This window comes from Patagioenas fasciata, chromosome 1, assembly GCF_037038585.1.
Source record: "Patagioenas fasciata isolate bPatFas1 chromosome 1, bPatFas1.hap1, whole genome shotgun sequence".
Lineage (NCBI taxonomy): Eukaryota > Metazoa > Chordata > Aves > Columbiformes > Columbidae > Patagioenas > Patagioenas fasciata.
In genome coordinates, this window is record NC_092520.1 from 99984474 (window position 1) to 100010643 (window position 26170).

The window sequence follows — 26170 nt, forward strand, 5'->3', positions numbered from 1 at the left end:
AGAAGGAGGAAGGGCAAGGAGGAGAAAGAGGAAGCCGTGGGGAAGTAAGAGGGAGCATAGAGCCAGTTTGCCAGACAAGTGGCAGATGTGCAGAAAGAGTATATTGGTCAGTCAGGAGGGCTAAAACGCATGGGAAAACAACTTGTTTGTGAGAATTGTAAATAAGAAGCTGATGTCTCGGCTAGTTTAGTTAAAGCCCAGAAAAAACCCCCTGTTCAATACGATGATAAAGTGCCATTTTAAGTGAAGCATCCCTTTAAAATTACTTAAGCTGTCTCTAAATTTAGAGAGAACATTATTAGAGAGGGGGACCTGAAGTTAGGGCAAGCATAACAACATGGGTGTTTTTGTGGGTAGTTTGTCAGACTAGTTTCTAGTAAGCTTTACAAAGCTCAACCAGTCACTGCTCCTGGAAATACTCCCTGAAAAAAACCGAGGTCTCTTTTGAAAGGGGGTGACAGAGATCATGTGAGGTAGAGTGACTGGCTGGTTACTTAAAGTGAGGAAGCCTTTTTATAACCTTGGATTCAAGTAGTGCTTTTTGCAAAATATCACAGCTATTCTTAGTGGTATTACCGTCTATGTGTGTGCGTGCTCCGTATCCCATTTATATCTACAGAAGGAGGGACAAACGCTTCTAAGTCAGACTCTGCAATTTGATGTGAGAAGTTAGGGAAGGATAGGAATTAGTGAAAGACTAATATTTTATTACCATCATAAGGTATTTCTGCAAAGAAAGTCATTGCAAAGTGAAGCCTGGATTACTACCTACCATGGTTTTGGGGAGTGAGGTTGCTTTCTAAAAAGGGTCTGTGCTTTCGATATCAAAAGATGTTTCTTTCTTTAAAAAAGCCTATTGCGATGTTTCTATGGCTCTAAGTATTGTGAATGTTGTACTACTTAAATTGGTGTAAAAAACCCACAAAATACTGTGCTATTGGGGGTTGCTGTGCTAGGAGAAAACTACTGCCTTAGGCTGGCCAGAGACTTGTTCTGAAGTGAGATTTTCTGTTTGTTTGCATGCCTCATAAACCATAAGTCATGGTGAAGATGACATTGAAGAGATCAGAGAGCATAACTTTCTCACAATGAATTGTTTTATATTTATTAGGCCTTGTGGTGTTTGTTTTTTATTTTTAGGCAACTTTACTAGTACAGAAAACAACCAAGGTCACTTTCTTGAAACTCCTGAGGAAAAAAATCTCTCAAATGAGCAATGTTATTTAGAGAGACATGCTATATATGAAAAAGCAGAAGACCAGCCAACAGACGATATTGGCCAACATCCATGTCCACGTCTGGACAGGAAGCGTAAACACTCTGGTGAGAGAGTGCAAAATGATGGCAGCCAAAATGAAAACTTTGTGGATGAACTGCAGGATGAACTTGTATCAAAAGCAAAAAAGAAGAAGAACCCCAAAGGTAAGACAGCATTTTGCTTTGGTCTCTCTCAAGGAATGTCTTGTGAAAGGAACGTCCCTTTGCCTTAATGTGTTTCCATTTTTGAACTTGATAGTTACTAATGTGAGCACTGTCATTTCACTTAAAATTATATATATGTATATATATGTATGTATATATATGTGTATATATATATGTATATATAAAAACCTTGGCATATAAGGGTAAAGCACTAGTCGTTGGACACTGTAGCCACAGCAGTGCAAGTTACTGTAGTGCATGTAACCCTTAATGAGCAAACCTTTAAAATGCATAGTGTGGTGGTAAAGCTGAGACTATATGCCCCGAAAGTGAAATGTAGCTTTTGTTTTAAGTTGAGGGGGCTTTTTGATTAATTTTTAGTTATTTTTCCATTAGATGACTGGCCTGAGAGGGAAATGACAAACAATTCCTCTAACCACTTAGAAGAGCCCAATTGTAATGAGGTGACCAACCTGAAGGTGTGCATTGAATTAACAGGGCTCCATCCCAAAAAGCAGCGTCACCTGCAGCATCTTAGGGAACTATGGGAGCAGCAGGTGTCACCAGAGAGATCCCCGTCCGGCAAGTTGGGCCGGCAAAGCAGGAAAGATTTAGCTGAGGCTGTTCAGCCAGAGGCCACTGCAAAGGTCAAAGACTTCACAGAAGAAAGGCACACCAAGAAAAGGTCAGAGGCCAAAAGCAATAGAAGTTGGTCTGAAGAGTCCCTCAAAACAAGTGACAATGAACAAGGTATGCAGAGACTACTAGGGAAAACAGCTGGCTTTAGCATTTACAGTGACGCATGCTGCCACCGATGTTAAGGAATTGTTTAGAGCTTTTTTTTTAAACTTTTTTTTTTTAAAATTATATTTCTGTAGATGTCCATTTGTATAAGGACTGACACCTCTTTAAGAATTGCACTGTAGCTCGTATTTGGCAGACAAGAAAATGTGTTTGTGTATGTGTGTGTAACTTTGTGTTTGTGCATGTGTGTGTGTGTGTTTTGGCTTTAAATACTCTTTCATAGATAACGTGAAGATGAAGTTAACGTCTCTAGAGGAGAGCTGGGGGGGCATACAACGCGGGCATGCTTCTGGGAGAGGGAGGGAGCAAACAGACTGCTAGTTGGTATAAGAGTGTTTAACCACACATAGCATTTGAAGGGCTGTGACCCTCTGAAACAGCATCAGTGCAGCTAGCAGCTCTTGATCTCGGGAACCCAACGCCTCCAGCACCCTCAGCACTGCTGGGTTTCCCTGTCTTTCCCAGGGCATATGCACAAGAGCAAGGCTCATCCTCCTTCCAAAGATCATGCCTTGCTGCTTCGCCGCAGGCATGTCCTACAAACCCTTGCGCCCTGCTCCCCAGCCCCTTGGCAGAGATCTTCCCAGTGTCTGTTTTCTAAGGGTTCACTTCCTCAAAGCACATCAGCTTTCCTTGACTTGTTTCTGGCTGCTTCTTTCCCCCTCACTCTGCTTCCTCCTTTTCCCTCCCTCTCCCTCTTTTCTGCTTAGTCCCTATCCTGGGGAAGAACCCATGGAGGCAATCTGCCAAATTTTCCTTCAGATGGACGGGACATTCTCCTGTCCCCACTGTCCTCAGCCCCCAGGCGTAGTCTGCTCTGCTGCTTTTCCCCTTCCCTGTGACGTTTTCTGCCGTAGCTTGGTTGGAGGACGGGTGGGGAACGGCAGCACACAGCCCACGTGGCTGATCCCCCTCGTGCATCCCCTGCATCTTGTTCTGCATCCCCATCTCCTCTGGGCACAGCAGGCAGCCCTGGTCTCCTCGTTCAGCTTTTCAGGTAAAAGGTTGCAAATACTTCTGTTTCCTTCCTTCCTCTCCTCCTCTTACTCCTCCAACTCCTCTGCCTCGACTGGCTGTTTCTGGGAGAGGGAGCTCTGAGTTGAACATTTGGGGTCATTCCTCCTTCAGAGACCTGGAAGCTTCATCTGACTGGTAGACATTCACCCTCCAGCTGGCCTAACCTGTAGTTTAGCTGAGAACTCCTCAAAAGAGAGAAGAAGAATGAGGGGAGTGGATCTTCTTGTCCCATGCCATGGAAAGGACTGAGTCCAGGTTGTCCTGTACCGGTGAGAGTTTTCCTGGGTAGCATTTCCAAAATGGTCACAGGCAAAAGTATCAGCTTCCCTTCTGTCCTAAAGCTCCTCACCGGTCTTTCCCCATTTATCTGAGGGCAGAAAACCCCAAACTTTGATGCTTATTGTTGGGGAAGGTTCTCCAAAAGGATCTGTGGAACGGGAAATCAAAACTTAGTTTAAAAGGAGCTTTGACTCTTCCTCCCTTGCTTCATGTGCTGCTTGGTGTGCATGGTATCAGCTCAAACATCCCTGCCCATCACCTGCTCCCCTTTATACTTTCAGAAAGAGAAACCTTGTAGAGATTAAAAGAGGGTCACTAACAAGAAACCACAGTGTGTAAGGATGCTCTAGCTTTCCCCTGCAATGCCTCCCATGGCAGCGACAGACTTCTCTAACACATGACCTTGGAAAAGAAGAAGAAGTGGCTCTTGATTTAGGCACCGTTCCCAAAGGCATTCAGATTCAGTCGCCCCATGGCTGTGAAAAACCTCTTGGGTTTTGAAACCGCTATAGTACCATAAACCTGACTAAATTGTGCCTTGCCGTTCATTGTGTAAAGGCACTGGAGATTGTTCAGATCACTTTGCTCCTGCTCCTCCAGCCCCGTTGAAGTGTAAACCTGTAAATCTCGCACTAGGACAAGGACATTTTTCCTGTTTGGTGTCACAGAACATCCTCAGCATGACAGTCGCAGGGGGATGGAAACTTGCAGCTTGTCTTTCTTGCCCAGGACTAGTCTTCAAACTTTTCTTAAGCAAGCAGATGTTGTGAATATGAGAATATACCCTGTCGCTGGCAGCTTTTTTTTTCTCTGGGCCTGGGAACAGCTGTTCTTGGTACCCAAGCACTGCCTGTGAATGTGTCAGTCTGCTGCTGGAAAGCTGGTTGTATCCCAAGAAGGTCAAGGTCTGCCACTGGACCATTGAAGCCTTAGTCTAACAGCAGGATGGTTTGCCACCTGTGTCTGCAAATCTCTGGGAAGATGATGGGTGCTGACTTCTGGGCTTGTTTCTCCAGTTGTGTTCAAGCTGGGATTTTAGTGTAGGAGTCGTCATGTATTGCACTGCAAGCCACCACTGGCCTGTCACCCCTCTGTCCCCTGGTCAGTGCCTGCTGGCTGGGTGACCAAGCAGTAGCTGCTGGAAGTGTCACCCTGGTGACTCTTCCAGCTGCTGCTTCCTTGCAGCCTCACTTGCAGGTCAGAACCACTAAAACCAGGATGTGGCTTGCCCAAAACAATTTCAGGGCCATGCCTCATCCCTCTCACAAGGTGACGTTGCTCATGCCAGCTCTCTAGGGTGCAGCAGGTCTCTGAATGTGGAGATGCCTGCAACCTCAGGGCACCGTGCCGCTCACCCAGGCCCATGGCTGAGGCAGGAGCCGCGGTCTCTGCTGGTGTCCCGGCTCAGCAATCACCTCCTGGCACTGCCGGCGGCATGGTAGCCGGCTCTTCCGATGGTCCCCCAGGGACTCGCAGTCGCTCAGGCGGCACAAGGAGAAAACCTGGCGGTCCTCTTAATCACCAAGCTGCTTGGGCAGCACGGAAACAAAAGCTGACGAAGAGAGGAGCTGGGAGGATCTCTCCCAGTGGGAAAGCCGCTGCCTGCCCCTCGGAGCCACCACGGGTTGCAGGCAGCGCGGCGGCTGCTGGCTTGGCAGGCAGGAGGAGGCAGCTGCCGGGGCGGGAGCCGAACAAGCCGGCGTTCAGGTGACGCGGCAGCAGCTGCTTTTCTGTGCGGAACATTTCTGCAGCCCGCTCCTGCGGGAAGGGAGGCAGGTCCTGCTCTGAGTCAGACGTGCCACAACCCACATCAGTTGGAGGCCTGGGGTTTTGTTTTTGGTTTTTGGTTAAGTAGGTTTTTTTCATGGATATTTGGGGATATTCTTGCCCACTCGTGTGGCTGCTCCCTTCACATACGTAGTTGTCAGAAAGATGGGGTGGGATTCCAGGATTAACCGCTTGCCTTTTTTCTGCCAGCGTGTCTTGTATTTTCAAGGCTGATGCTCGGCTTTTTCTGGATAGCACTGACCTCTTGCGATGTTATTGATCCTGAAACTCCTGGGCATAGTGTTGCTACTCTCCATCTCTTAGCTGCAACACCCGTTCAGCCTGGTGCCTGCTGTCACTGCTGTGGGAGGGTCGAAGTGGAGCACAGAGTTCATGTGGAGCTTGCAGGCTGGACTACCCATTTTTTTGTGTGATTGAACTGCTTTTATTGCCTCAGCATCCCTGCATGGGAAAGCCTGCAGTTCTTTGAGACAGGCTCCTCTTCCTGTGTTTTTTTCCTCCATCCTTTAAGTATTTCTGTCCTTCACCAGACTTGTGGGGCTTTTTTTCTTTCTATTCTTGTTTTTCTACGTGCAGTGGTTTCTTACTTCCTTCGTAACCTCATTGCTACTGCTTTCCATCTTCGCGATTTTTTTAGTAAGTGTTTAAGGAGATAATGATAAGACTTATGTATTGGAATAAGGCTTTTCATGTGCTACTCCAATTAGGTTAGTTGGGAAGAGGAGAATTAAACGCTCTTTGCTTCATGCTGTCTGCAGAGTTGGAAAGACAGCCTTGCATCCGTAGGCTCAGCCTACGACTAGGCAGCTTTCTTCAGGATTGCAGTGCCTAAAAAACTTACTGGATTTTTGCTGAACAATCTGCACATTGTGTGTCCCGTAAATTCCCTGACATCTGTTTGGCAAGCCATGGTATGCATCTTTTTCTAGAAAGCGGCTTGAAAGAACTGAGGGATTTCTGTTTTCATCTTTAATCTAGAAAGCCTTCTGCAACTTACTTTCACAGATCTATTTAAAGGAAGACAAAAGTGTGAAGCTGCCCACCAAGAGGATTCTAGATTTTATTTTCTTTTTTACCGACTGTCTCTGGATCGAGTTTCTTTAAATAATGATCTCTCTGAGCTGCATTCAGCCTTATTGCTCCTGTCATAGCTTCTATTCTGAAAGTAGCATCACTTCAGAGACTTCTCGGAGCAAAGGAGCCTCGTTTCAAGTGCGTGGGGATTTTTCCGTACCTTCTCTCAGTGGCGTGGCATTGTTTGGCTGAAGTGCCCCTTCCTTTCCAGCAACCTTTAATTCCTTTTTCTGCAGAGAGGTTGGTTCTGAGGTCACCTCAATTTTCTTCCCGAGGGAAATTCAGACTATAAAAAGTCAACTTTCCTGTCCTTGTTTTGTTGTAAACCTGCTTGCACTCTTGGAAAAAAAAAATAGCCATGCTTTTTGCATGTGGCCCAGATTGTGGGATCCAGCTTGTTACAGCTAACCCGGGGAGAAAACCCGGCCTTGCCAGTGTTCTGCAGTGGGGGGCAGAGCACTGGTCTTAGTTGCCCAATGTCCTTGGGCTTTCTCATCTCACAGAAAGAGTCACTTTGGGTCAGAGTCCTTGGCAAAAACACAGCTGATAGCTTTTCCTGCAAAACCCCTGCACCTTTTGATAGAGAGTTTGCACAGGGCTTCTGCAGGGATGACTGCTTGAGTAGCCTTTCTTCTCTTGGTGTGCTTTTCAAGAGGAAACACCGCTAAGGAGTTGTTCCCCATCTTATTGCCCTCTTAGGGCTAAACTCACCATTCCCCCTGTGCTGTCCCATGAAGACCTCATCCATGCCCTGGCCTCTCTTGCCTTCCCCTCCTCCCCCGCCATCCCTGTATCTGCCCTGCCACTACACCGAGTCAAAGGCGGGCAAGCCCGGCTGGGCCCAGGCTGCTGGAGGAGTTGGTTCCCTGTCAGATAAAGCAGTTCCAGGTAAGGAGGCGAGTTTTTTTTACCTGGCGAGGTGGTGTGGCAGTGGCTTTCCGCTCCCGCCTGCAGCAGCCCTGCACTGGCACAGCGCAGCTCAGCACCCCACGGCCTTCGCCCTGCCCTGGCACCTGGCAGCGGGCATCTCATTTAGAGATTTTTTTTTTTTAAATTAGCATTACAACTGTTAACGTAACGTTATAACTGGCAAGATGCTATTTACGATTTGAACGCGGAACGCTTAAAATATTAATGATTTGAAAATGTAATTGGTAGATCTCTTAAGCAGTCGAGGAGCTTGTGTTAAGTGCTAGCAATGTGTTTTCCTTTTAACACACCATGCAACGTGTAATGCCTTTCCTTCCCATTTAGGCTTGCCCGTATTCCCAGTGTCTCCGCACATGAAGAGCCTTTCATCCACCAATGCAAACAGCAAAAGGCAGGCTCAGCCAAGCTGTACTCCAGCCTCGAGGTTGGCTGCCAAACAGCAGAAAATTAAAGAAAGCCGGAAGACAGATGGGCCGTACACAGACGAAGAGGAGGATTTCCAACATGCATCTCTGCTGCAGAAATACAGCGAGTGTGAGAAGCCATCAGGGAAACGTCAGTGTAAAACAAAACACTTGGCACTGCAGGAGAGGAGAAGGAGGTCATCTCTGACAGGAGATGACACCACAGATATCGAAAATGCTGAAGATAAGGTATCTTTATTTAGACTTAATTGTCCACCAGCCTCTCAGAAGGCAGCGCCAGCCTGCTTAAAACTGATGCGCTGTCATGCATGCAGGGTAGCGGGGATTGCATTCAAATTCATCTGTGGATGCTTTGCACATTTTGTATTTGCTTCTCTTAACCCGACTTAAAGGCACTATTGCAGGGGGTTAGACGTCTTGCATTTAAAAGCTGTAACCGGTCTTTCTTAAAAAAATTAATGTCAAGAGGAAAGTATAGTTCTTTGTTGGCAAAATATAATCCTGTGGCTGTATAGTAAAAACGAGGATAAAAAACCCCTCACAGCAATGGTTTTGACAGGTCACGGTAACAAGAAAAGTCAGGAAGCGACCAGAGCCTGCTTCAGACTGCGACTCCTCACCAGCCAAGGCGTACGAGCAGAAGCTGTACGATCGCCTGCAGCAGACTCCCGCGTTGCTCCCCGCCTCGCAGCCCTCGCAGCTGCCGATTGCAAACCCCCCTCAGGACACCACCCCGAGCCGGCCCATGCCGCCCGAAGCCCGGAGGCTTATTGTCAATAAGAACGCGGGGGAAACACTGCTGCAGCGAGCGGCACGCCTGGGCTATGAGGTAAGGGTCTCTCACTGTGTGAGGTTAAAACCCTCTTTCCAGTTTGAGAGGTGGAGAATTTGCCAAGTGGCAGCTTTGAGGTTGGTCATTGAAATTTGCGAGCCCCCTTTCCCTGCTGCATTCCCTTTCCTGGTGCGCTGGGTCTGGAGGCAGGTCCCTGTGGGAATGGGTCCCCACGGTTAGCAGGGATGTAGCGTGCGCAGCATCCTGTGTGGACGAGCAAAGGGTAAAGTTTTATTGGGAACCCTTGATTCTGTTTAAATATAAGCCATCTGCAAACAGAACCGGTGGGTTTTTTTGTTTGTGTTTTTTTTTTTTTTTTTTAAGTAGTCTTTATAGTTATCTTTAATGAGCTGTGCAATTTTTGCTTTTGTTATTTGTGAAGAGTATGTAGTTTAGGAGAAGGGTTTTATTTTTCGTTCCACTCTCCAAGGATTATCTAGGATGTGACACAGGATGTAGCGCTTGGAGTGTCCTCATGCATGATCAGATGCATCGTAGGAGCACTCTGCATGCTTTGTGCTTTGAGTCTGGAGATGCTCAGTGTAGCTGGAACAATATTGTCTAATGAAACAGCACCCCTGTTGCTACAAAAATCAGAAACCAATGAATCCTCTAGCTCTGCTGTTTTGAAGCATGCTTTTATTGGAGAAATAGGGGCATGTAGGTGTGAGAATCATTGTTGCTCAACTCGCAAAGAAGTGTTTCATCGCAGGGAGTGATTGTTGCTTTTGACACAGCTGCAGGGTTTGCCTTGGTGGAGAGAGGACCTTGCACCTCAGAGCTGGGCTTGAAGCCCTCCCTGGAAGGTGGCATCAGCCCAGGTCCTGGTGGGACCTGCCCAGCCTCAGGGATTTGTGGAAACCTCAAAATGCTGTTTGTATAGCTGGACACTTTTGTATGGAGAGAGGTCTTCTCCGGCTCTGAAAGACAGGGTTTGTTGGAAAGGTTTTGTTTACCCTAGACAGAGGCTTCTTCTAACCCAGGGCACTTCAGCTCTAGTTAGGAGGAGAAGTGGTTGTTGCAATGTTGCTATGGTAATCTCCATCATTTAAATGATTTAATTTCCTATGGACCTAAAATTTCCCATGGATCCAAAACCAAAATGTGCTGTAGCATGTGCTCCAAGCTATTGGAGTGTATTTTCTTCCTGCACAGCAGCATCTGTTGGGGTGAGTACCGCTCACACATAGCAGGCTGCCATGGGATGCTTGTGCACTTTGCCTTCTGCACCTGGAACGCTCCACTGAGCACAGCTCAATGGGAGCAGCTCCAAAACTTAGAGATGGACTGAGGTCTTGCTCAAGCAGGGGCCAAAGCTCTCTTGTTTGCTTTGCTGATAGCAGGAGCTCTCTACAGTGTTGGCCACTCGCAGGCTAGTTGCAGAAACCTGAGGAAGCCTGTGCTCACCAAGGTGGGGGTCCTGGGGCCATGGGTTAACCTTGTGTGTTCACCATGCCTTCCCGTCATCAACTGATCTGGGATTTTGATTTTATGACTTGAATTCTCCCCAGAAGTTCAAGTGAACACTATGTTTTTAATAGGCTTAAATATTCCATTCGTTTGACTTGGTTGTTTTGCCGGCATTGACAGTGCAGCAGCAGGTCCTGTTGTTGGCAGAGTGTGGGACAGGGGGGAGAGCCTGGTCTGTGTGCCTGAGCCACTGTCAGCATCTGGCATCAGCTGTGTCTTTCAAGGACCAGAGCAGTGGGTGGCTGCACCACCCATTTGGGGCTTCATTTGGCCTGGGGTGAGCTGTGGTAGTTTCGTTAGCTGTGGAAGTTCTGTAGCTGTGTTGTTTTTCGTGCTGGCGACCAGAGTACTGCAGTTATAAGAAAGCTAAATTTCCTTTGTCTCCAGAAAAACTAGAGTGGTCAAGAAGTTACAAATTCCTCTGTTTAAAAAAAGAAAAGAAAGAAAAGCTCAGTGGCTCAGGCTAATTTGCTGGTTTGTGACCTGTGACAGCTGCACACATCTGTTTTCTGCCATCCCCATTAGTGGGGCAGCAACCTTTGGTGGCTGCACTGTGATGGTCGGGAGCCGATGCTGAAGTGGGAGCGCTGGATGCTCACAGGCATGTGGGGGCATCTCACAGCTGCTGTGGTGGCAGTGGGCAGTCTTGTGGCCCCTCACCAGCCCAGCAGCAGAGGAGGCTAATGAGTCTGTGCCACTAGGGCTTTGGTTTGCAGAGGGATGCCAAGTGCTGGTGCAGGACTCGGAGCTGGAAGTAGCTGGCACCACAAGGCACCACCGAGCCCTGATGGCAGCAGGGATGCTGTTTTGGGGCAGAACAGCACCAGCAGCTCTGCTCTGAGACTGAGTGAGCTTGTGCCTGCCCTTGGCAGCCTTCCTGCCTTTCAGCAGGGATGCCTGGTGCCCATGCAGAGATCCCACCCCAAACCCAGAGGTAGAACCGGCACCTTTGGCATGCAAATGTGATGGTGAGCTGTACATATTGCTCCTGGACCTGTGGGGAGCCCAAATGCTCAGGTGCCTCTGCCTCACTCTCAGTTGCCCAGTATGGATGTGCCCCAGACAGTTGCGGGAAGAAGGACACAAGCAGTTATGATTTTTCGTGTAAAAGCTGATGTGAGAGTGAGATACGGAAGGACAAATGTGCCTTGTGAATAGTCAGATAAATTGCAGGGCTGCAGTCAACAAGGCTACTTAAAGACAGTGTGGCAAATGGTGTTTGGTTCTGGAAATCCATACAGTCTGAGCAAAACCCTGCTGAAGCTGGTGGGAAGCTTTGCCTTTTCTTTGCTGGCCAGGCCGTACTTCATCAGGATGTTAGCAACCCATCACAGTGTACAGCCGCTCTTGAATCCATTCTGTTTTCCCCATTTGAAACAAATGACTTGAGATAATAGTAGCCTTAAAACTGTAATTTACTTTTTGTGAAAGGGGAATTATAGGGAGCGTAAAGTCTTTTTGGGAAAAAATTACAAAAGGCTTGCGTAATGAATTTGATGGGAGAGGAAACACTGGCTGTCTTTGTGCCTCTTGTTGCTTTTTGGTGTGTGTCTGGACTTGGGGAGTTCTCTGGTGAATCTGGGATTCAATCCTGCCTGGAAAGGCACTGAAATTAGAGGTATGTGTGGTGTGTAGTGGGGATTGGGGAAAGATGCAGGAAGACATGGGTTATCCAGGCAGGGGGAGAGAGTTTGCCCTGGGGATACCTCACATGAGGGTCTGGCCCTGGGTGGCACCGCTGCAAGAGCTCCTGAGTATCCTTCTGCTCTTGCATAGCTCCCGTGGGGCTCCTGCACTCTGCCTGGGAACTGGCAGCACTTCTGGGGTTTGGCACGGCACTGCAGGGAAGGAAGCCTTTCGCTTCAAGTTATAGTGCCTTGCCTAAGGACCATGTTTTGGCGTTGGATGGAGGGGAGTAGTGCTTCTTGTTGGCAGCATGCATGCCCAGGGCATGGGAGATGCACGGGGGGATGCTGCCCTCTTCCCTTGGGAAAGGAGCAGGAGCCACCTCAGAGCGTGGGTTGCAGAGACTAAAGCGAAGGGCACCGCTTTGGAGATGAGGATGCACCTTTTAAGGTGGCTGTTTGCAATTTGGTTAACAACCTGCCGGCTGCGCAGCAGCGGCACAGATCTTTGCTGTAGATGTGCTAGCTTGGACTCTTTGGATTAACTACTGTGAGTGATTTTCAGACTGCTGGTTTAAATAGAGCGCCTGAACAGACATTAAATTGCCCCATGGCACTTTCACAGCCGTTTTCTAATGTTAGCAAAGGATGCTTGTGAAACCAAAAGTGTGTTTGTGGCACCACATGTTCCTGTATTAGGCAGTGATGGCTGATTTTTTTGTAAATTGAATAAATCATGTTTAAAAAAAAGTTAATGAGGCATTTAATTAATTAACGATGTAGGGTTTTATGGTCTTTATGGTTACATTTTGTGGTTAATGACATTCTTCTTATAGCCTCTTAACAGAGAATTGCCCAACAAAATGAGCCTTTTTGTCCAGTAGTAGGTATTCCACCCTAGGATGAGCCTTTCCTTCTGACGAAAATAGATGAAAGGTCTTTTATTTTGAGTTGCAGAATCTATTTTAAACGATAACTGCATGCTAAAAGTGGAGCTGAACACGGCAACCGCTTCTGCTACCTATATCCATCTGCTAATTTGCCTGGCATGGTGGTCTGGTTTTGAAGGAAAATTCGTACCTCTGGGGTATAATTTTGCACAGCCCTTTCTCATATGCTTGAACGAGTGCAGGGTAAAGAGCATCATTTCTAGATGGACTTTTATCCTTTAAGAGCCCCTGTTTGGTGAGAGGTGGGAGTGCGGGGATCCCAGGTTAAACTGGTGGGTGCATCGGGGGTAGGGGGTGGACCACTCTGTCCCAGCAGCCGGTGAGGGGGATGCTCTGGTGCCTGGGACGGGCACCTCATTACCTCCCTGCTTTAGCCTGCTTAGTGAGGGCCTGCTAAAAGAGCAGCTTCGTGCTGTATCCTGGATACCAGCTCTCAGGTCAGGTGTACCCAGAACACAGATTATTATGGGCTTTCTGGTAGATTTTGAAACGGAAAGAATAAATGCATCGCACTCGGCAGTTGTTTTATTCTCTTCTTTTGGCAAAGCAAACACTCGCCCCCTTCATGCCGCATCCCACTTTGCGAGGACATCGCTCCGCTTTTGAGAGGAGCAAATGCAAATTTAATGGCTTGCCGCTAATCCGGGAATGCAGAGGCTATTTTATACATGCAGCATCACTTAGAAATGTGTTTTGGTTTTTTTGTTGTTGTTTTTTTTTCCTTCTTTTGCTTCTGGGACAAATCGAAGAAGACTCACAGCATCCTAAATTTTTGGTTGAGTGATGGAGCAGTCATTGTTTCAAGGCCACACGACAGCATAGAGCTGAGTCTGGCCTAGCCTCTCGACCGTGGTATATTTGACTGCAAGATGAATTGTGTTAAATTCACATGGCTTCCCACGATGCTGGGCTCATTATTGGAACCTGGCGCCTGGCTTTAGTTCTGCATGCAGAAAACCAGGGTGGGTGAAAATGGGATTTCCCCAATCCTGATAGAGTTGGGCTTTTTTTTTGGTTTGTTTGCTGATAGCAAACCGTCCTTTGTGTGTCTTAAATGTGTTTTGTTTCGGGTCATGCGCTTTTTCTTTTCAAAATCAAACTGACATCAGCTGTGCTGCTGTTGTGCTTGTGGAATTTTCTGCTAAAAAATGCAGATGTAAGAGTAAAAACCTTCCTGCTAGCTTTATGTGTGTAAGTTTTGAGAAGCGTAAAGCTCTGAGTTTTGTCAGTGAAATTTGCACATTCCCCCTCTGTGATGATTCCTGACACTGGGGACCGTAGGGAGCTCTCTGCAGAACGCGGGGCTCTCGGTGCTGCTTCGCACAAGCTACTCTGCTCATGGGAAGCTGTGGTCTCTTCTATGTCTCCTGTAGAAACACGACTTCAGTGGCTCCCCTTTTTCTTTTCCTTTTGACTGGCTCATCTCAAAGAGGGTAACTAAGGCATATTGTAGGGATTTCGTGGTTTTGCCTTTTTTCCCCCCTTTTCCTTCAAGAAGAGTAATCTCCGCAGCAAGCAATAACTCGGACGTTTCTTTTTTTCCTCCTTTTTCCAGGAAGTGGTTCTGTATTGCTTGGAAAGCAAGGTGTGTGATGTGAATCATCGTGACAACGCGGGTTACTGTGCCCTGCACGAAGCCTGCGCCAGGGGCTGGCTGAGCATCGTGCGGCATCTCCTCGAGTATGGGGCTGACGTCAACTGCAGCGCTCAGGATGGAACCAGGTTAGCAGCACCCCCACCCCAGCACTGGAAGGGGTCACCAACACTTTTTTTTTTCTTCTGGGAGTTTTAATAACTTTGGGGGGGGTTTTTTGTTTGTTCTTGTTTGGTGTTTGGTTTTGGTTTTGTTTTAAGAGTTTGTGAAATTTCCAGCTGCAGGACAGGAAGGAGTGATAGAAACTTGAGGTGCAGCCCTGCTCATTGTGCGCTCTAGGTCCTCTGAGTTGTGCCGAAAGAGTGGCCTTTACCTTGTTGGCAGGGTTACTTTTAAGAGCACTTCAGGCGTTTGTGGCAGTTGGGTGTGCGAGTGCTATATACACTATATAAAAGTGTTGTTTTACTGAACTGTTTAACTATCTGCTCGTTCTATATTTTGAATTTTTTTTTAATCCCGAATTAGCCTTCTTTAGTTTCACGGTGTAATAGGGGTGCTCAGTTTCTGTGCTTGCAGAATAGATGGTGAGCTTTTCTCTTCTGCTTTGTGGAGACGGAAATGCTGCTCCGCCCGTTTTTTAAGCTGCCTGTGCATCTCCTAAAGTACCTCTTTGACCGCCTCTGCGGGGCTGACCTTGGGGTAACTTGTCCTCAGCATATGCAGAACATTATCCAGTCTATGCATTTTGGGGACAGGTCACTTTGTATTCTGTGAAGCTCCTGCGGCTTGTTATCTTAAATGGTTTATCACATTCATTATCACCATCCAAATAGCCGAGGAGGTAAAATTAGCATAACTAAGAGTCTGCCTCTTTTGTTTCTAAGCTCTTTATTTATTAACTTGGGAAGGGGGGAGTCAGGAAAACAAAAGTCCCAAGAGGGCTGGTTAGGATGGTCCATTAGAAGTTCGTGATGGTCAGTCGTTGCCGGCCCATCGTGGCCCAAAGGGAACATTTCTGGAGAAACATTAAAACTGTGGCTGGATTGTCAGATTCCTTCTCCCTCCCCACTTCTTTGTAAGAATTCTCAGCTCTCTAGGCTGAAAAACAGCCTCGTATTTTCTGCTGCCTCCAGCTTTAATATGTGACCCATGCAACAGTGGCAAGTTGCCATGAAAAGAATCCTAATTTTTTTTTTTTGTCTCACTTGCTGAAAAAACCTTTATAGAAAATTAACCCCAGGAAGTTTCTGACCAGTCTTAATCACCTGCCAGTTCTGAGTCCACCTTTGATTTCTATTCACAGATGAAGCTGATTTTTCAAGAAAGAAACTTGGCTTCTGTACCCTGAAAAGTTGCTTTTTTTTTTTTTGGAAAATGCATTTTTGAAATTAACATAATAATGATCTGATCCTAAATGGTAATGTTAGAACTCAACTATTGGTTCCTTTTCTTTTGTGATGTCAGACTTACTTTATGTTTGAAAAGCTGCTCAACAGACAGCGTGAATCCAAGGTGCATCTAATGTATAGATACGAGATGGTCTAGCTGCCATGATTTGGGCAGGACAGAGAACAGAAGCTTCTGTAAAGGACTTCTGGTCAGGGTTATCCACTGCTTTTTGGCAGGGCCAGACTTCTCTGTTTCTGTAGAGCAAATCATTACATGCATAAGATAAATCCCTTTTCTCTCTTGGAGCCTCAGTAAATTTTTCTCCGTGAAGTTTTAGGAGGAAAGAAGTGTCAGTCTTCCTCAACTGTGTTGCTTTTTACATACAAATTCCTGGACACCTTCACCCCTTTGAAAAAATATTAAAAGTCTTAAAAGCAAAAAAAAAACCAAACAAACCCACCATCAGAGACTTCTCCCCCTCCCCTGCTTTTTTAATTAGTTGAATATGCCTTATTGCCCCCTCCACCACCCCACTAGCCAAAGATATTTTTGGTTGTGCTGAAAGCTCTCAAGTCTCCAGACAGTAGCAGTGGATGTCTGTAGTTCTGTTCAGCCAGTTATAGTAAATCCACATCGTGGAGTGATGTAACTGCACAGGCTGTGATGTACCTGCATTCGCTACGTTTGTTTTTGTGGCAGCCTGGGGTGACACTTGGATGCCAGCTGCCTGAAGCTTCAGTTGGCATTACTTGCTGCCTGCCACCTCTGTGGTCAGCTTTTTGGAGGACGGTCTTTGAAAAGTTGTGACAAGTGAGGGTATGGCTTCAGTGTGCACAAAATGTCCATATGAACTTGAAGGCTGTAGGAAGTTCTGCAAAGTCTGTGTGTCTCGTAAGTCCTGTCTGAAGTGCTGCAGGTGCTCCCATCGATGTGGTGGTTTTGCATCCATGTGTAAATTTTGAAAGTGAGGCAAAGACCTGAGCCTTTTGGTTTGGTGTTGGCTTTTATGTACCTGGAGCCCATCTGTCATCTGAGTTCAGTCGATAAGATTGGCTTTCAGCCTCTGGTTCCTGATTACTATCAGAAATCTTCGCGAGGCCAAAACCAAACTGAGCACCAGACTGTAGTGGCAGGGCAAGGAGAGGATGGTGTTTGGGGAGTTCTTCCCTTTACCCTCAGTTCAGTGCTGGGGCTCTGCCTGCACGCCTGCGGTGCACAGTGTCCCTTTGGCTGTCCTATTTGCAGTACATCTGTCCGGACTAAGTGCAGGGGTCTGATATGTTTTTCCCCTAAAACTGTGCTGATGGTGGTGGCTCTCCAAATGCAGTGCCTGCAGACCCTGAATACACAAGTAGTCTGCTGCTTGAATTAGTGGCTAATCAAAGATTATCATAGAACAGGACGAGATCTTTAAGACCCGTCTCTGAGGTGCCACAGTCACTAAAGGCTCTTAATCGTCTTACCTATAAATAATAATAGACTGTGCTTAAGAGGTGAGTGCTTTCCTTCCCTGACAGGACCCCAGTAAGTGCAGTAGCTCAACAAGAGGCGGTTTGATGACCAGTGCCCACTGTTTGCAAGGATGGTTACTGCTGTATTGGGCCTCATCCTTGTTCTCCTCCACATCATGCCCTAGCTGAACCAGTGCTGCTTTAAGAACAAAGCCGCATGACAAAAATACAGGCATCTCCTGCCTGTTAGCGAGGCCTCTCCATTGCTTCGGAGTCCGCTCGCTAGATTCGCTCTCCGCAGCCAGTTTTGCTTTATCCTTCTCGCTGGCGGCTGATGAGCTCAGCCTTTTTTATTTTTTCCCTGGGAGGACCATGCCAAGATGGCTCTCTCCCTGCGTCCTTTCAGCTGATCTTGGCACAGCGATACCCTCCAGCAGCTAATTGCATTAAAGGAGAGGCAGCCGGTGTAGCTGCCCTCCTGCAACTTGTGTCTTGCCTCTTCCATGGGGCAGCGTTGCATAATAGAGTAGATGGAAATAAAAATAAAACGCCAAGAATACGGTATTGCTCGGTGAGTTACGAGACCTCTTATTGCAGTGAGGAAGATTCTGATGGTGCCTGAAAGGCTGAGAGTAAACCCTGGCTGGTCTAAATAGTTTATAATTTTGGTGGTGGAATGATAAGCCCCCAGTGAAATGTTTTCCTAACTCCAGTAGCGGTAAAAATAGTAGGAAGAATTCGACAGTACACGAGAGAGGGTTGAGATGTGTGTCTCCGGTAGGATATTGCAGATCTCGAATGTCCCCAGATCCTTCTGGGGCCTTTTGAAGGGTTTGTTTTAGAAACGAGCTCTGCTACTGTTAACTGTACCATTAGGGATAGAGAGTGTTTATTTCCACAATGCTCAGGGCGGAAAAGATTATATGGGCAAAGCAGCCCAGGAGAGGACTCCCAGGGATCTTTTTTTCACATCTGAAAATGTTGCTGAATCCAGTAGTTACTTTTGCATCCTACAAAGAGGATGGTTCAGCTCTGCCAAGACTGAAAAACACTCTTTCCTCTGCGGGTCCTGGTGGGAGAAGCAAAGGAGTAGCTGTGCCTTTGCATGGTCCTGCTTGTGAGCTTGCCAAGAAGCTGTGCTAGCCAGTAAAATAATCTGTCAGTGTTCTGTTATTGCATTTTTTCCCCTGCCTTATCTATTGGGAATCTCCATTCCCCCCCCACGCACACACACTGCCCAGTGTTTTCTTTCCTTCCTTCCTTTGCTTCCTTCTATTTATTGTTCTTCCTCCTTCTGCGCAGCTTTACTGCGCCTTTCCTTCCCCTTGCCTTTCTGAAGTCCCCTCTCGGTCCCGAGGCTCCGACAGACGGCAAAGACGGGTCTGCCTGCCCCGCTGCCCCTGCCTGCACCATCACACCGAGCTGGGTGACCCATAGAAAGGGAGAGGGGGTCCAATTCTGGGGTTACAGCCCATGTGCTACAATTTTTCCTTCCAGGGGAATGCCCAGACACCCTTTAATAATCTTGTCAGGGTGTCGTTAAATTGACTGAAACACTGGGAGGTGATTTAGGTGCTGTTTTTTGTAAGTTAAGGCATCGTATTGAATTCATTACGGCTTCAAAAGCCACTCAGGTAAATCTGTTAAAACAAACAAACAAACAAACAAAACCAACCCAAATCCCAAAACAAAACAAAAACACACACAAAAAAACAAACAAAACCCCCCACAAACTCACAACACTCTGCACCCTCCTCCCTCCCCAACCAGAAAATCCTAATTCTAAAATAAAATGCAAACCAGTTTAAAAGTAAGACTACATTAAAGTGAGAGAGCGGGGGAGAAAAAGTGTCCCCAGCATTTGGCGGCAGCTGTAACTCTTATCTATTCCCGGTGTCTGTTGCCAGACTTTCAGCCAGGGATGCTTCGTGCCCAGTGGGGGACAGGAGGGTTTGCAGCAAGGCTGACCTTTCCGCTGTGGATGCTCAGAGTGTCTTGACCCGACAGCTCGGGCCTCAGATGCTTGCTGACAGCCAGAAACACCCGATACTTTTTCAGCCTCCGTGTCAGCACCCCTGTTATTTGTTACCTCTCGCGGTGTATCGCCTCACATGTTTAGCGCTGGCTGGATCCGGGATGCGCTGGGTGCTGTGCAGGGACACGATGCTGCAGCTGTCCCTGTGCAGAAGCAGAGTCAGTAGGTGGAGGTGGGAGGCTGAGGCTTGGGGGGAACCACAGGAATGCTGTGGATTCTCCAGCACCCTCTATCTCAAGGCTGTCGTATAGCTTCAGTGTTACATTAAAGACTTCCTTGAGAAACTGAGAAGGGATATCCTGACCCTTTGCAAGTGATCCTCATGAACCATTCTGTTCTTCACATTCAAAACTGGCTTTGCAAAGTGGCATATCAAGGTTCGAAGGCGTGCATGTGTGTGGTGGTTTAACCCGAGCTAACTATATAACCACAATAGTCGCTCGCTCACTCTCCCCCCTCCAGCCCCCAAACAGGGGAGAGAATTGAAAGGGAAGGGAGAAACTTGTGGATTGAGATAAACACAGTTTAATAAAATAACAAAATAATATACTACTACTACTATATATATAGAATGGAAATAGAATATAAAATAAAATATACTAAATGGAATTCCTCATTCACTGTGTTCACACCAAGCCACCAGGAAGCAGCACCTGGTCCCAAACAGCTGATCCTGGAGAGAGAAAAGATACAAAGGCAGAAAGGCCCAGAGGCCTCTGCAAAAACCACAGGCTGGCAAAAGGCTGAACCAAAGAAAGTCCTGAACAGAACTCTGCCAAAACAGAGCAGAACCTGAACAGGCCTCTATCCCTCACTGGATGACCACAACTCTCCTTAAAAGTGGGATGAATACTCTTATTGATCAGTCTGGATGTCAGTCAAGCTCTGCCCCATCTAAGCCCCCTTTCCTCAATGCCTCACACCTGTGGGCAGAAAGCTCTGAAAGGCCTTGGCTCCCAGACAACAGCGATTAAAAACATTAGGCCTGTCCCAGGGTGTTACCTTCTTTTTCTCACACTAAATCCAAACAATGACCAAAAAAGAAACGTTTCAATGACAAAAACTAAATGTTTCTAACTGCATGAAGAAAATTAACTTGCTTTCAGTCAAACCAGCACAACGCATTTCACTCTCTGGTGCTGTGGGTCTGAGGGGTGGCACGAGCTGGGTTGAGGACTGCGCTCAGCCACTCGAGGGTCACCTGCTTGTTCGCTGTGTGGGTGGCCTGGGGTGTGCAGGAGCCAGGCATTGTGGGATGAGCGCTCTCTCCATAGGGAACGAGCCACAAAATTTCCAAACGCACCTCCTCATGTTGATATAGCGTGCATATGTCAAAACCAAAACTGCATACGGCTTTCCAGCTAGATGTGGGCAAGCGAGGGTGCTTCACCTGTGAGGCACTCTTCACTCTGTATCACAGCCTACTGGAAAGTACTTGGAGTAAACACACTTGGGACATACTTGTTTTTGAGATAGATCAGTCCCCCTCGTACTGGCACTGCTGTTTGATAGATGGGGCTGGTTTGATCTGCTTCTCCGGCCCAGAGCTCACATGGATGGCAGCCCATACCAAAGCAATGGTGGCGTAGAGGGGACGTTGCTGTGTGTGGCAAGAGGAATAGTGGGACATGGTGGCCTCCTTACCGGAGGGAATTTAATCCCTAGTCATTAACCAAGAATTGTTTGGCCGATTGGTAGAGGGAGCTGAGGGTTTTGCTTGTCTGTGCTTTCAGGTGACTTCTCCTTGTCACATCATTTTAAAAGCCTTCCAAGAAAGCAGTATGTGATCCTAGTAAAAGTCCTTCTTTACATTTCTTGCCTTTTAATACATCTGTTTGAGAGTTTGAAAGCCTTGTTGGGGGGTAGCAGTGTTGACAGCATAAAGGAGGAGGAAGAGTGCGGAGTTGAGTTGAACTGCCATGGCCACTGGTCATATATCGGACTCCCCTTTCAGTTCCCTCTTCATCGCTGTCTAAGGAAAAGATGGGATTTTAACACATCTTCATTAGTCTGAAGGGTAATATGTTCTACTTCCAGTCTACTCTCCATTTCATATAATCAATTTTAAAGGCAAAAGTTAATGCAATTTATAATTCGTGATAAGGAATTCTAAACCTGGAATTACAGGCATGTGTATTAATGAATAATCCTTTTGTAGGCTCACAAAATGTATATCTGAGCTTGTATAGATTGCTCATGCCACGTAGAATGCGTTAACTTCTGGGTGGACTAAACTTAAAATAACATGTGTTTCTGTCCTGTGAGTAGAAGGGTTGAATTGTGCTCTAAATATATTCACAAGTGCTATTTAAAGAGGATATAGTGTAGAAGTTTAATTCCCAGTGAATTTTCATAACTTATTTCTGTGTACATAATTTAGGAGCTTTGGGTAACTGATTTCCGCACTATCTCAGAGACAGGCTGAATGAGCCTTTACTTCACAACACGCTGTTAAATTGGCAGAGATTTGGAACGGTAGAGTGACTTGCAGGAAAGTGATGTTTGTGTGACTCCATGCAAACTCCTGCTTTCTGTTACAGCGGTGCAGTTATTTTACTGGCCCTCAAAATATGTACAGCAGTGAATAGACGTAACAGGAATATCTGCTGTGAGCAGTATGACTGTGAATTCAAAGACGAGAGGGGAGGGGGATGATGCGCAAGTAAAACCAACAATGAGATGATTGGCAACTGTATTAATAGTGTTATTTTCTATAAATAACTTCGATCTGAAGTCAGAAGTTTCTTATCAGATACATTTGCATAATACTATCGAGTCAAAGTGTAACGCCGTGATCTTTTTTATTTCCCTAGACCAATCCATGATGCGGTCGAAAACGATCACTTGGAAATCGTCCGCCTGTTACTGTCTTATGGTGCTGATCCAACGCTTGCGACCTACTCGGGGAGGACCATCGTGAAGATGACCCACAGTGAGCTCATGGAGACCTTCCTCACAGGTGCGTGGCCATGTTGCTTGGGGTTCTACTGCCAGGGCTGTGGGGGGAACACATTCCCTGGCTCCCCAAAGTCCCTGCTGCCCAGCAGGGATGGCTTCATGCTGAGGAGTGTGAGAGTGCAGCAGCTCCCTCTCTGCCTGCAAAAACCCAGCGGCTGCAGGTGTGAAGCGTAGCCACGCGTAGGAGGTCCTAGTTGAAACTCTTAATAAAAGTCATAAGGATTATATGCCTCTATCAGATTTGATAGGTAAGAGATCAGCAGGCTGTGTCAGTGCCTTCACTTTTCTTTTGAAACGAAAACAATAAACTTGCTAGATTGAATAGCTGTTTGTTAAATATAAACATGTTTTCCCATAGTGTTGCTTTTTATCCTTCTAGTACTCGTCTTTTTGCAACTTCCGCCTCATTTTGTATCTGAAATGCTGTAAACTAACCTATACTAAAGGCTCTTGTCTTTAAATGTCTCCATGTTCTAACATGGTTTTATGTTTTGTTTTTGTTTTTTTTTTTTTTTTCCTGTTACTTTTGGATAAAGACACTTGCATTACCTAATAACTGATCTCTGAAAATGTTTGCAGTGTTCATAGTCAATGAGTGTAAGTGCTTATCCACTTACCTGTTTAAATGGTGCAGTGTAGAAAGTGCATAGGTGTATCAGGACTCCAGTCAAGTCCAGTGTCTTGGACTTCTTAACATCTTGAGTCCCAGTAGAAAAGAATTAACATCTTCTGAATGTGCCTCTGTGGAAAAACCTTTTCCATCAGTTTCTTTGGGGACCCTGTTTTGCACCCAAGTTGGTGTCCAGAATAACTCTGCAGGCTAAAAAGTGTGGTACATCCTGTCTTTCACAAAAATAAAATACTGCTCTTGGTTTATCAAGCTTAAGGTTGGGTCTGCCCCTGTTAGACCGTGGGTGATTGTTTGATGTGATGGGTCATAAACTGATGTGATGGGAGAAAGGATGCAGGAGAAAAGCAAATTCCAGGAATATTAGTGAGAATAGTGTGTATATGCTGTTGTTTGTAGCATGCGCATCAGGTATGGGGTTTTTTTGCTGGAAGGTATGGAAGATGCACAGTTAGACTGTATGACACATGGTCTGCTAAACTTGCCAGCTTTTTGTTCTCATCACTATGTTTTTGTTGTTGTTTTTTCCTCTCCAGAGTATTTAACTGACCTGCAAGGTCGAAGTGTTGATGACCCTGGTTTGTACTGGGATTTCTATGGCAGCTCTGTGTGCGGTGAGCAAATGTTACCCTTTATTTCTTTGTATGTGGAGACTTTCAAAACACGTGGCACGTGCGGGTGGGGGCTCTTTTGTTTTTATGGTAGAGGAAGCTAGGAAGGAAGCAAACTGATTTTGTTTACAGATCACGTTATTGGAAGAAAAAGCAAGACTTGCAACAGTCTCTTCAATGCTGACTGGGCACCTTTATTCATTTTTATTTAGATCCAAAAGATGAATCTGGATTTGACATCTTGGCAAATCCTCCTGGCCCAGGTGATGAAGATGAAGATGGCTTTAGCGATGTCTTTGAATTTGAATTTTCGGATGAGCCTCCCTTGCCATGTTACAACATTCAAGTGTGTCTCTCTCAGGGGTAAGAACAAATACAGGGTTTGGGGTAAAAATAGCTGAGATGATCTGCTTGAGATGGCAGCAGTTTGCGTCTGTGGGGAGATGTGTTTGCATTTATTTAACGTAAATGAGAGAGCAATACTGTAACTGCCGGGCTTCTTAGAAATGAGCTAATAGGAGATGAGGGGGGGAAAGGCTGATTTGTCAGGGCTGTGTTTTGAGTGCCATACTCCTGAACTGAACAAATTATGTCTGAACACAGATTCTTTCCCTCACCCCAGGCCAGGCATCTTGGTATAACATACAAAAATACAAGTGCTTCTAGCACTTGAATTTGGTTATGATGCTTCTAAGGTGTTCCTAATTTTATTTAATGGGCTTTTCTGTTTTGCTGAGCGGACATGCTTTTGCGGATTCAAAAATGACACTGTTACAGCTGTTCTAGACTTTGCAGCAAAACTGGATAAAGCCGTGAATCATATTGAATGAAGAAACATATTGCAGAAGATACTATGATACTTAATAATAAACAAAGACCTGGAAAATATTATAATTTGTTATATTGAAGATATAAATTAGCTTCATAAACAGCTGCTGTTTGTCATATGAACCAGTTTTGATGACAGCCATGGGAAAAATTGTTTTAAATATTCATCACGCAGGAGCGTGGGTTTTAGCATTTTTTTAATTTGAGTTATGTATATAACTTAAGTTGTTCAAAGTGGACGAGTACAAAGATTGAACTAAAAACTGTATTCTTAATCTGAGAAAACCCCGTCTGCTGCTTGTACTTAATATTGGCATCCCTGGAAGTCAGAGGTGCTGAAATTTCTGATTATAACTCTAAACCATCTCCTAACTTGCTAAATGTGAGTCGGACTCAGCCAGGTGAACCTTGACCCGTGTGGGCAGCTGTTGGGATGGCTGCTGATGCACGTGTGCTCAGGAGCCTGGGGTTTAGAGGCACCAGTGCCCCTGCATGCCTGGTCCCCCTCCTTCCCCAAAGCTGTGGGCAGCTGTACGATGAGTTACCTGTTATATTCCCCGCCCTGGGCTATGGCCTTGACTTCAGGGGGATTGTTTGTGCGAGTACTGTTGGGGAGGGTTTGTCACATAGCGATACGGTGAAGAGTCAAGAAGCCTGCGGCTTAATGTTGGTTATTGGAGCTTCTTTGTCCTTCGCTTCCACAGACCGCGAAACTGGCTTCTGCTCTCAGACGTGGTGAAGAGGCTAAAAATGTCATCTCGCATCTTCCGCTGCAACTTCCCCAATCTGGAAGTTGTCACCATCACGGAGGCAGAGTTTTACAAACAGACTTCCCTCAGCCAGTTGTTCTCTTGTGCAACGGACCTTGAAGCTTTTAACCCGGAGAGCAAAGAGCTGTTGGACTTGGTAGAGTTTACAAGCGAACTCAAGACTTTGCTCGGCTCCTCACTTCACTGGTTGCATCCACACGAGGACCCTCCCTTCGACATCCTCTGGTGAACCATCAGGCCGTTTAATGTACAGTGCTCTATACAGTTACTTCTTTATGTATATGTGTTCAAATGCAATTGTTTCTGTAAAGAAAGGACACTATTAAATATAAAAATATCTTTCCTTTATATAAGAGATCTGAATTCCAGTTGGACGGATTTTGGAAGAATTTTTTTTTAACTTCAATCAGTTTTTACAAAATTGTTATATAACGTTTCTTTAAATGCACACAGGCTTTGGGATAAGTTTGTTATTACTCGGAACACGTTTTTTTTTTTAAAGAACACACCCACACATTGACTTTGTTTCATACAAAGCACTGATTACACAGAACATACTTTTTCTAGGTGATGTGATCAAAGTCATGTGGCTTGTTTGGGAGATAGAATTCGGTAAGGCACTTGGTGATATTATTTTTGGTTTTTTGTTTACAGAATTACCTGCTTTGGCCAGGTAAGCACTATTGAATATAATTCAGTAGTTTGTAATATAAATTAAACCATATCCATACGCATCAACTAATTGTAAGAACTTTTATATCCTAATTTAAAAGCTGTGAAATTTAGTTTTCACACATCAAACCGGATTGTTTATATATGTTTAAACATTTTATGCTCTTTATTTAAAGAAGACTTTGAACTATTTTTTCTGTACCTTGTAAAATATTGAAAAACTAACATATGTTGAAGTTGCTTGAAACTGTACATAAACTAAATTTTCTGAATTGTGTGTTTATGTTTGAGATCTGTGTTTTAACTTTGTAAGTAAATCTCCTGCCTTTGTATTTATATTTTACAAAAATTTTCTTAAAGGCAATAAAACTGTTGAGAAATGAAGAGGCTAAAGTGACTCCCATTAATTCCGTGCCTGGTTGCAAAATGAGCTCCGACTCATTAATGTTTATTGAAAGGAGGCTCTGCGAGCGGTTCCTGAAGCGGAGCAGAGCTGGCACAGGTGCTGGCGAGCAGCTGATGAAATCTGAGGTACAATCTGCCTCAGCTTTCTAAATTCAAGGTTACAAGAAAACATCAGGCAGGCATCTTTTGTGGGACAGAGGTTTAGAAGCGGTA

The 26170-nt window shown here is 45.8% G+C and overlaps 1 protein-coding gene across 7 annotated transcripts in view; it reads left to right on the forward strand.

Annotated features, from left to right (window-relative positions):
• The window catches only part of BCOR (BCL6 corepressor), an 82169-nt gene extending 56233 nt beyond the window's left edge, over positions 1-25936 (forward strand). For 5 of the 7 annotated variants that reach the window (XM_065860061.2, XM_065860069.2, XM_065860053.2 and 2 more), the window contains 9 exons: positions 1141-1422; positions 1819-2172; positions 7639-7967; positions 8299-8568; positions 14172-14338; positions 21899-22044; positions 23208-23285; positions 23495-23645; positions 24815-25936. In XM_065860061.2, the coding sequence (XP_065716133.1) occupies positions 1141-1422; positions 1819-2172; positions 7639-7967; positions 8299-8568; positions 14172-14338; positions 21899-22044; positions 23208-23285; positions 23495-23645; positions 24815-25109 (2072 nt within the window). In that variant the 3' untranslated portion in view covers positions 25110-25936. The remainder of the gene's footprint in view (positions 1-1140; positions 1423-1818; positions 2173-7638; positions 7968-8298; positions 8569-14171; positions 14339-21898; positions 22045-23207; positions 23286-23494; positions 23646-24814) is intronic. The other 2 variants (XM_065860098.2, XM_065860104.2) reach the window with 2 other exon arrangements.
• The last annotated feature ends 234 nt before the right edge of the window (positions 25937-26170 follow it).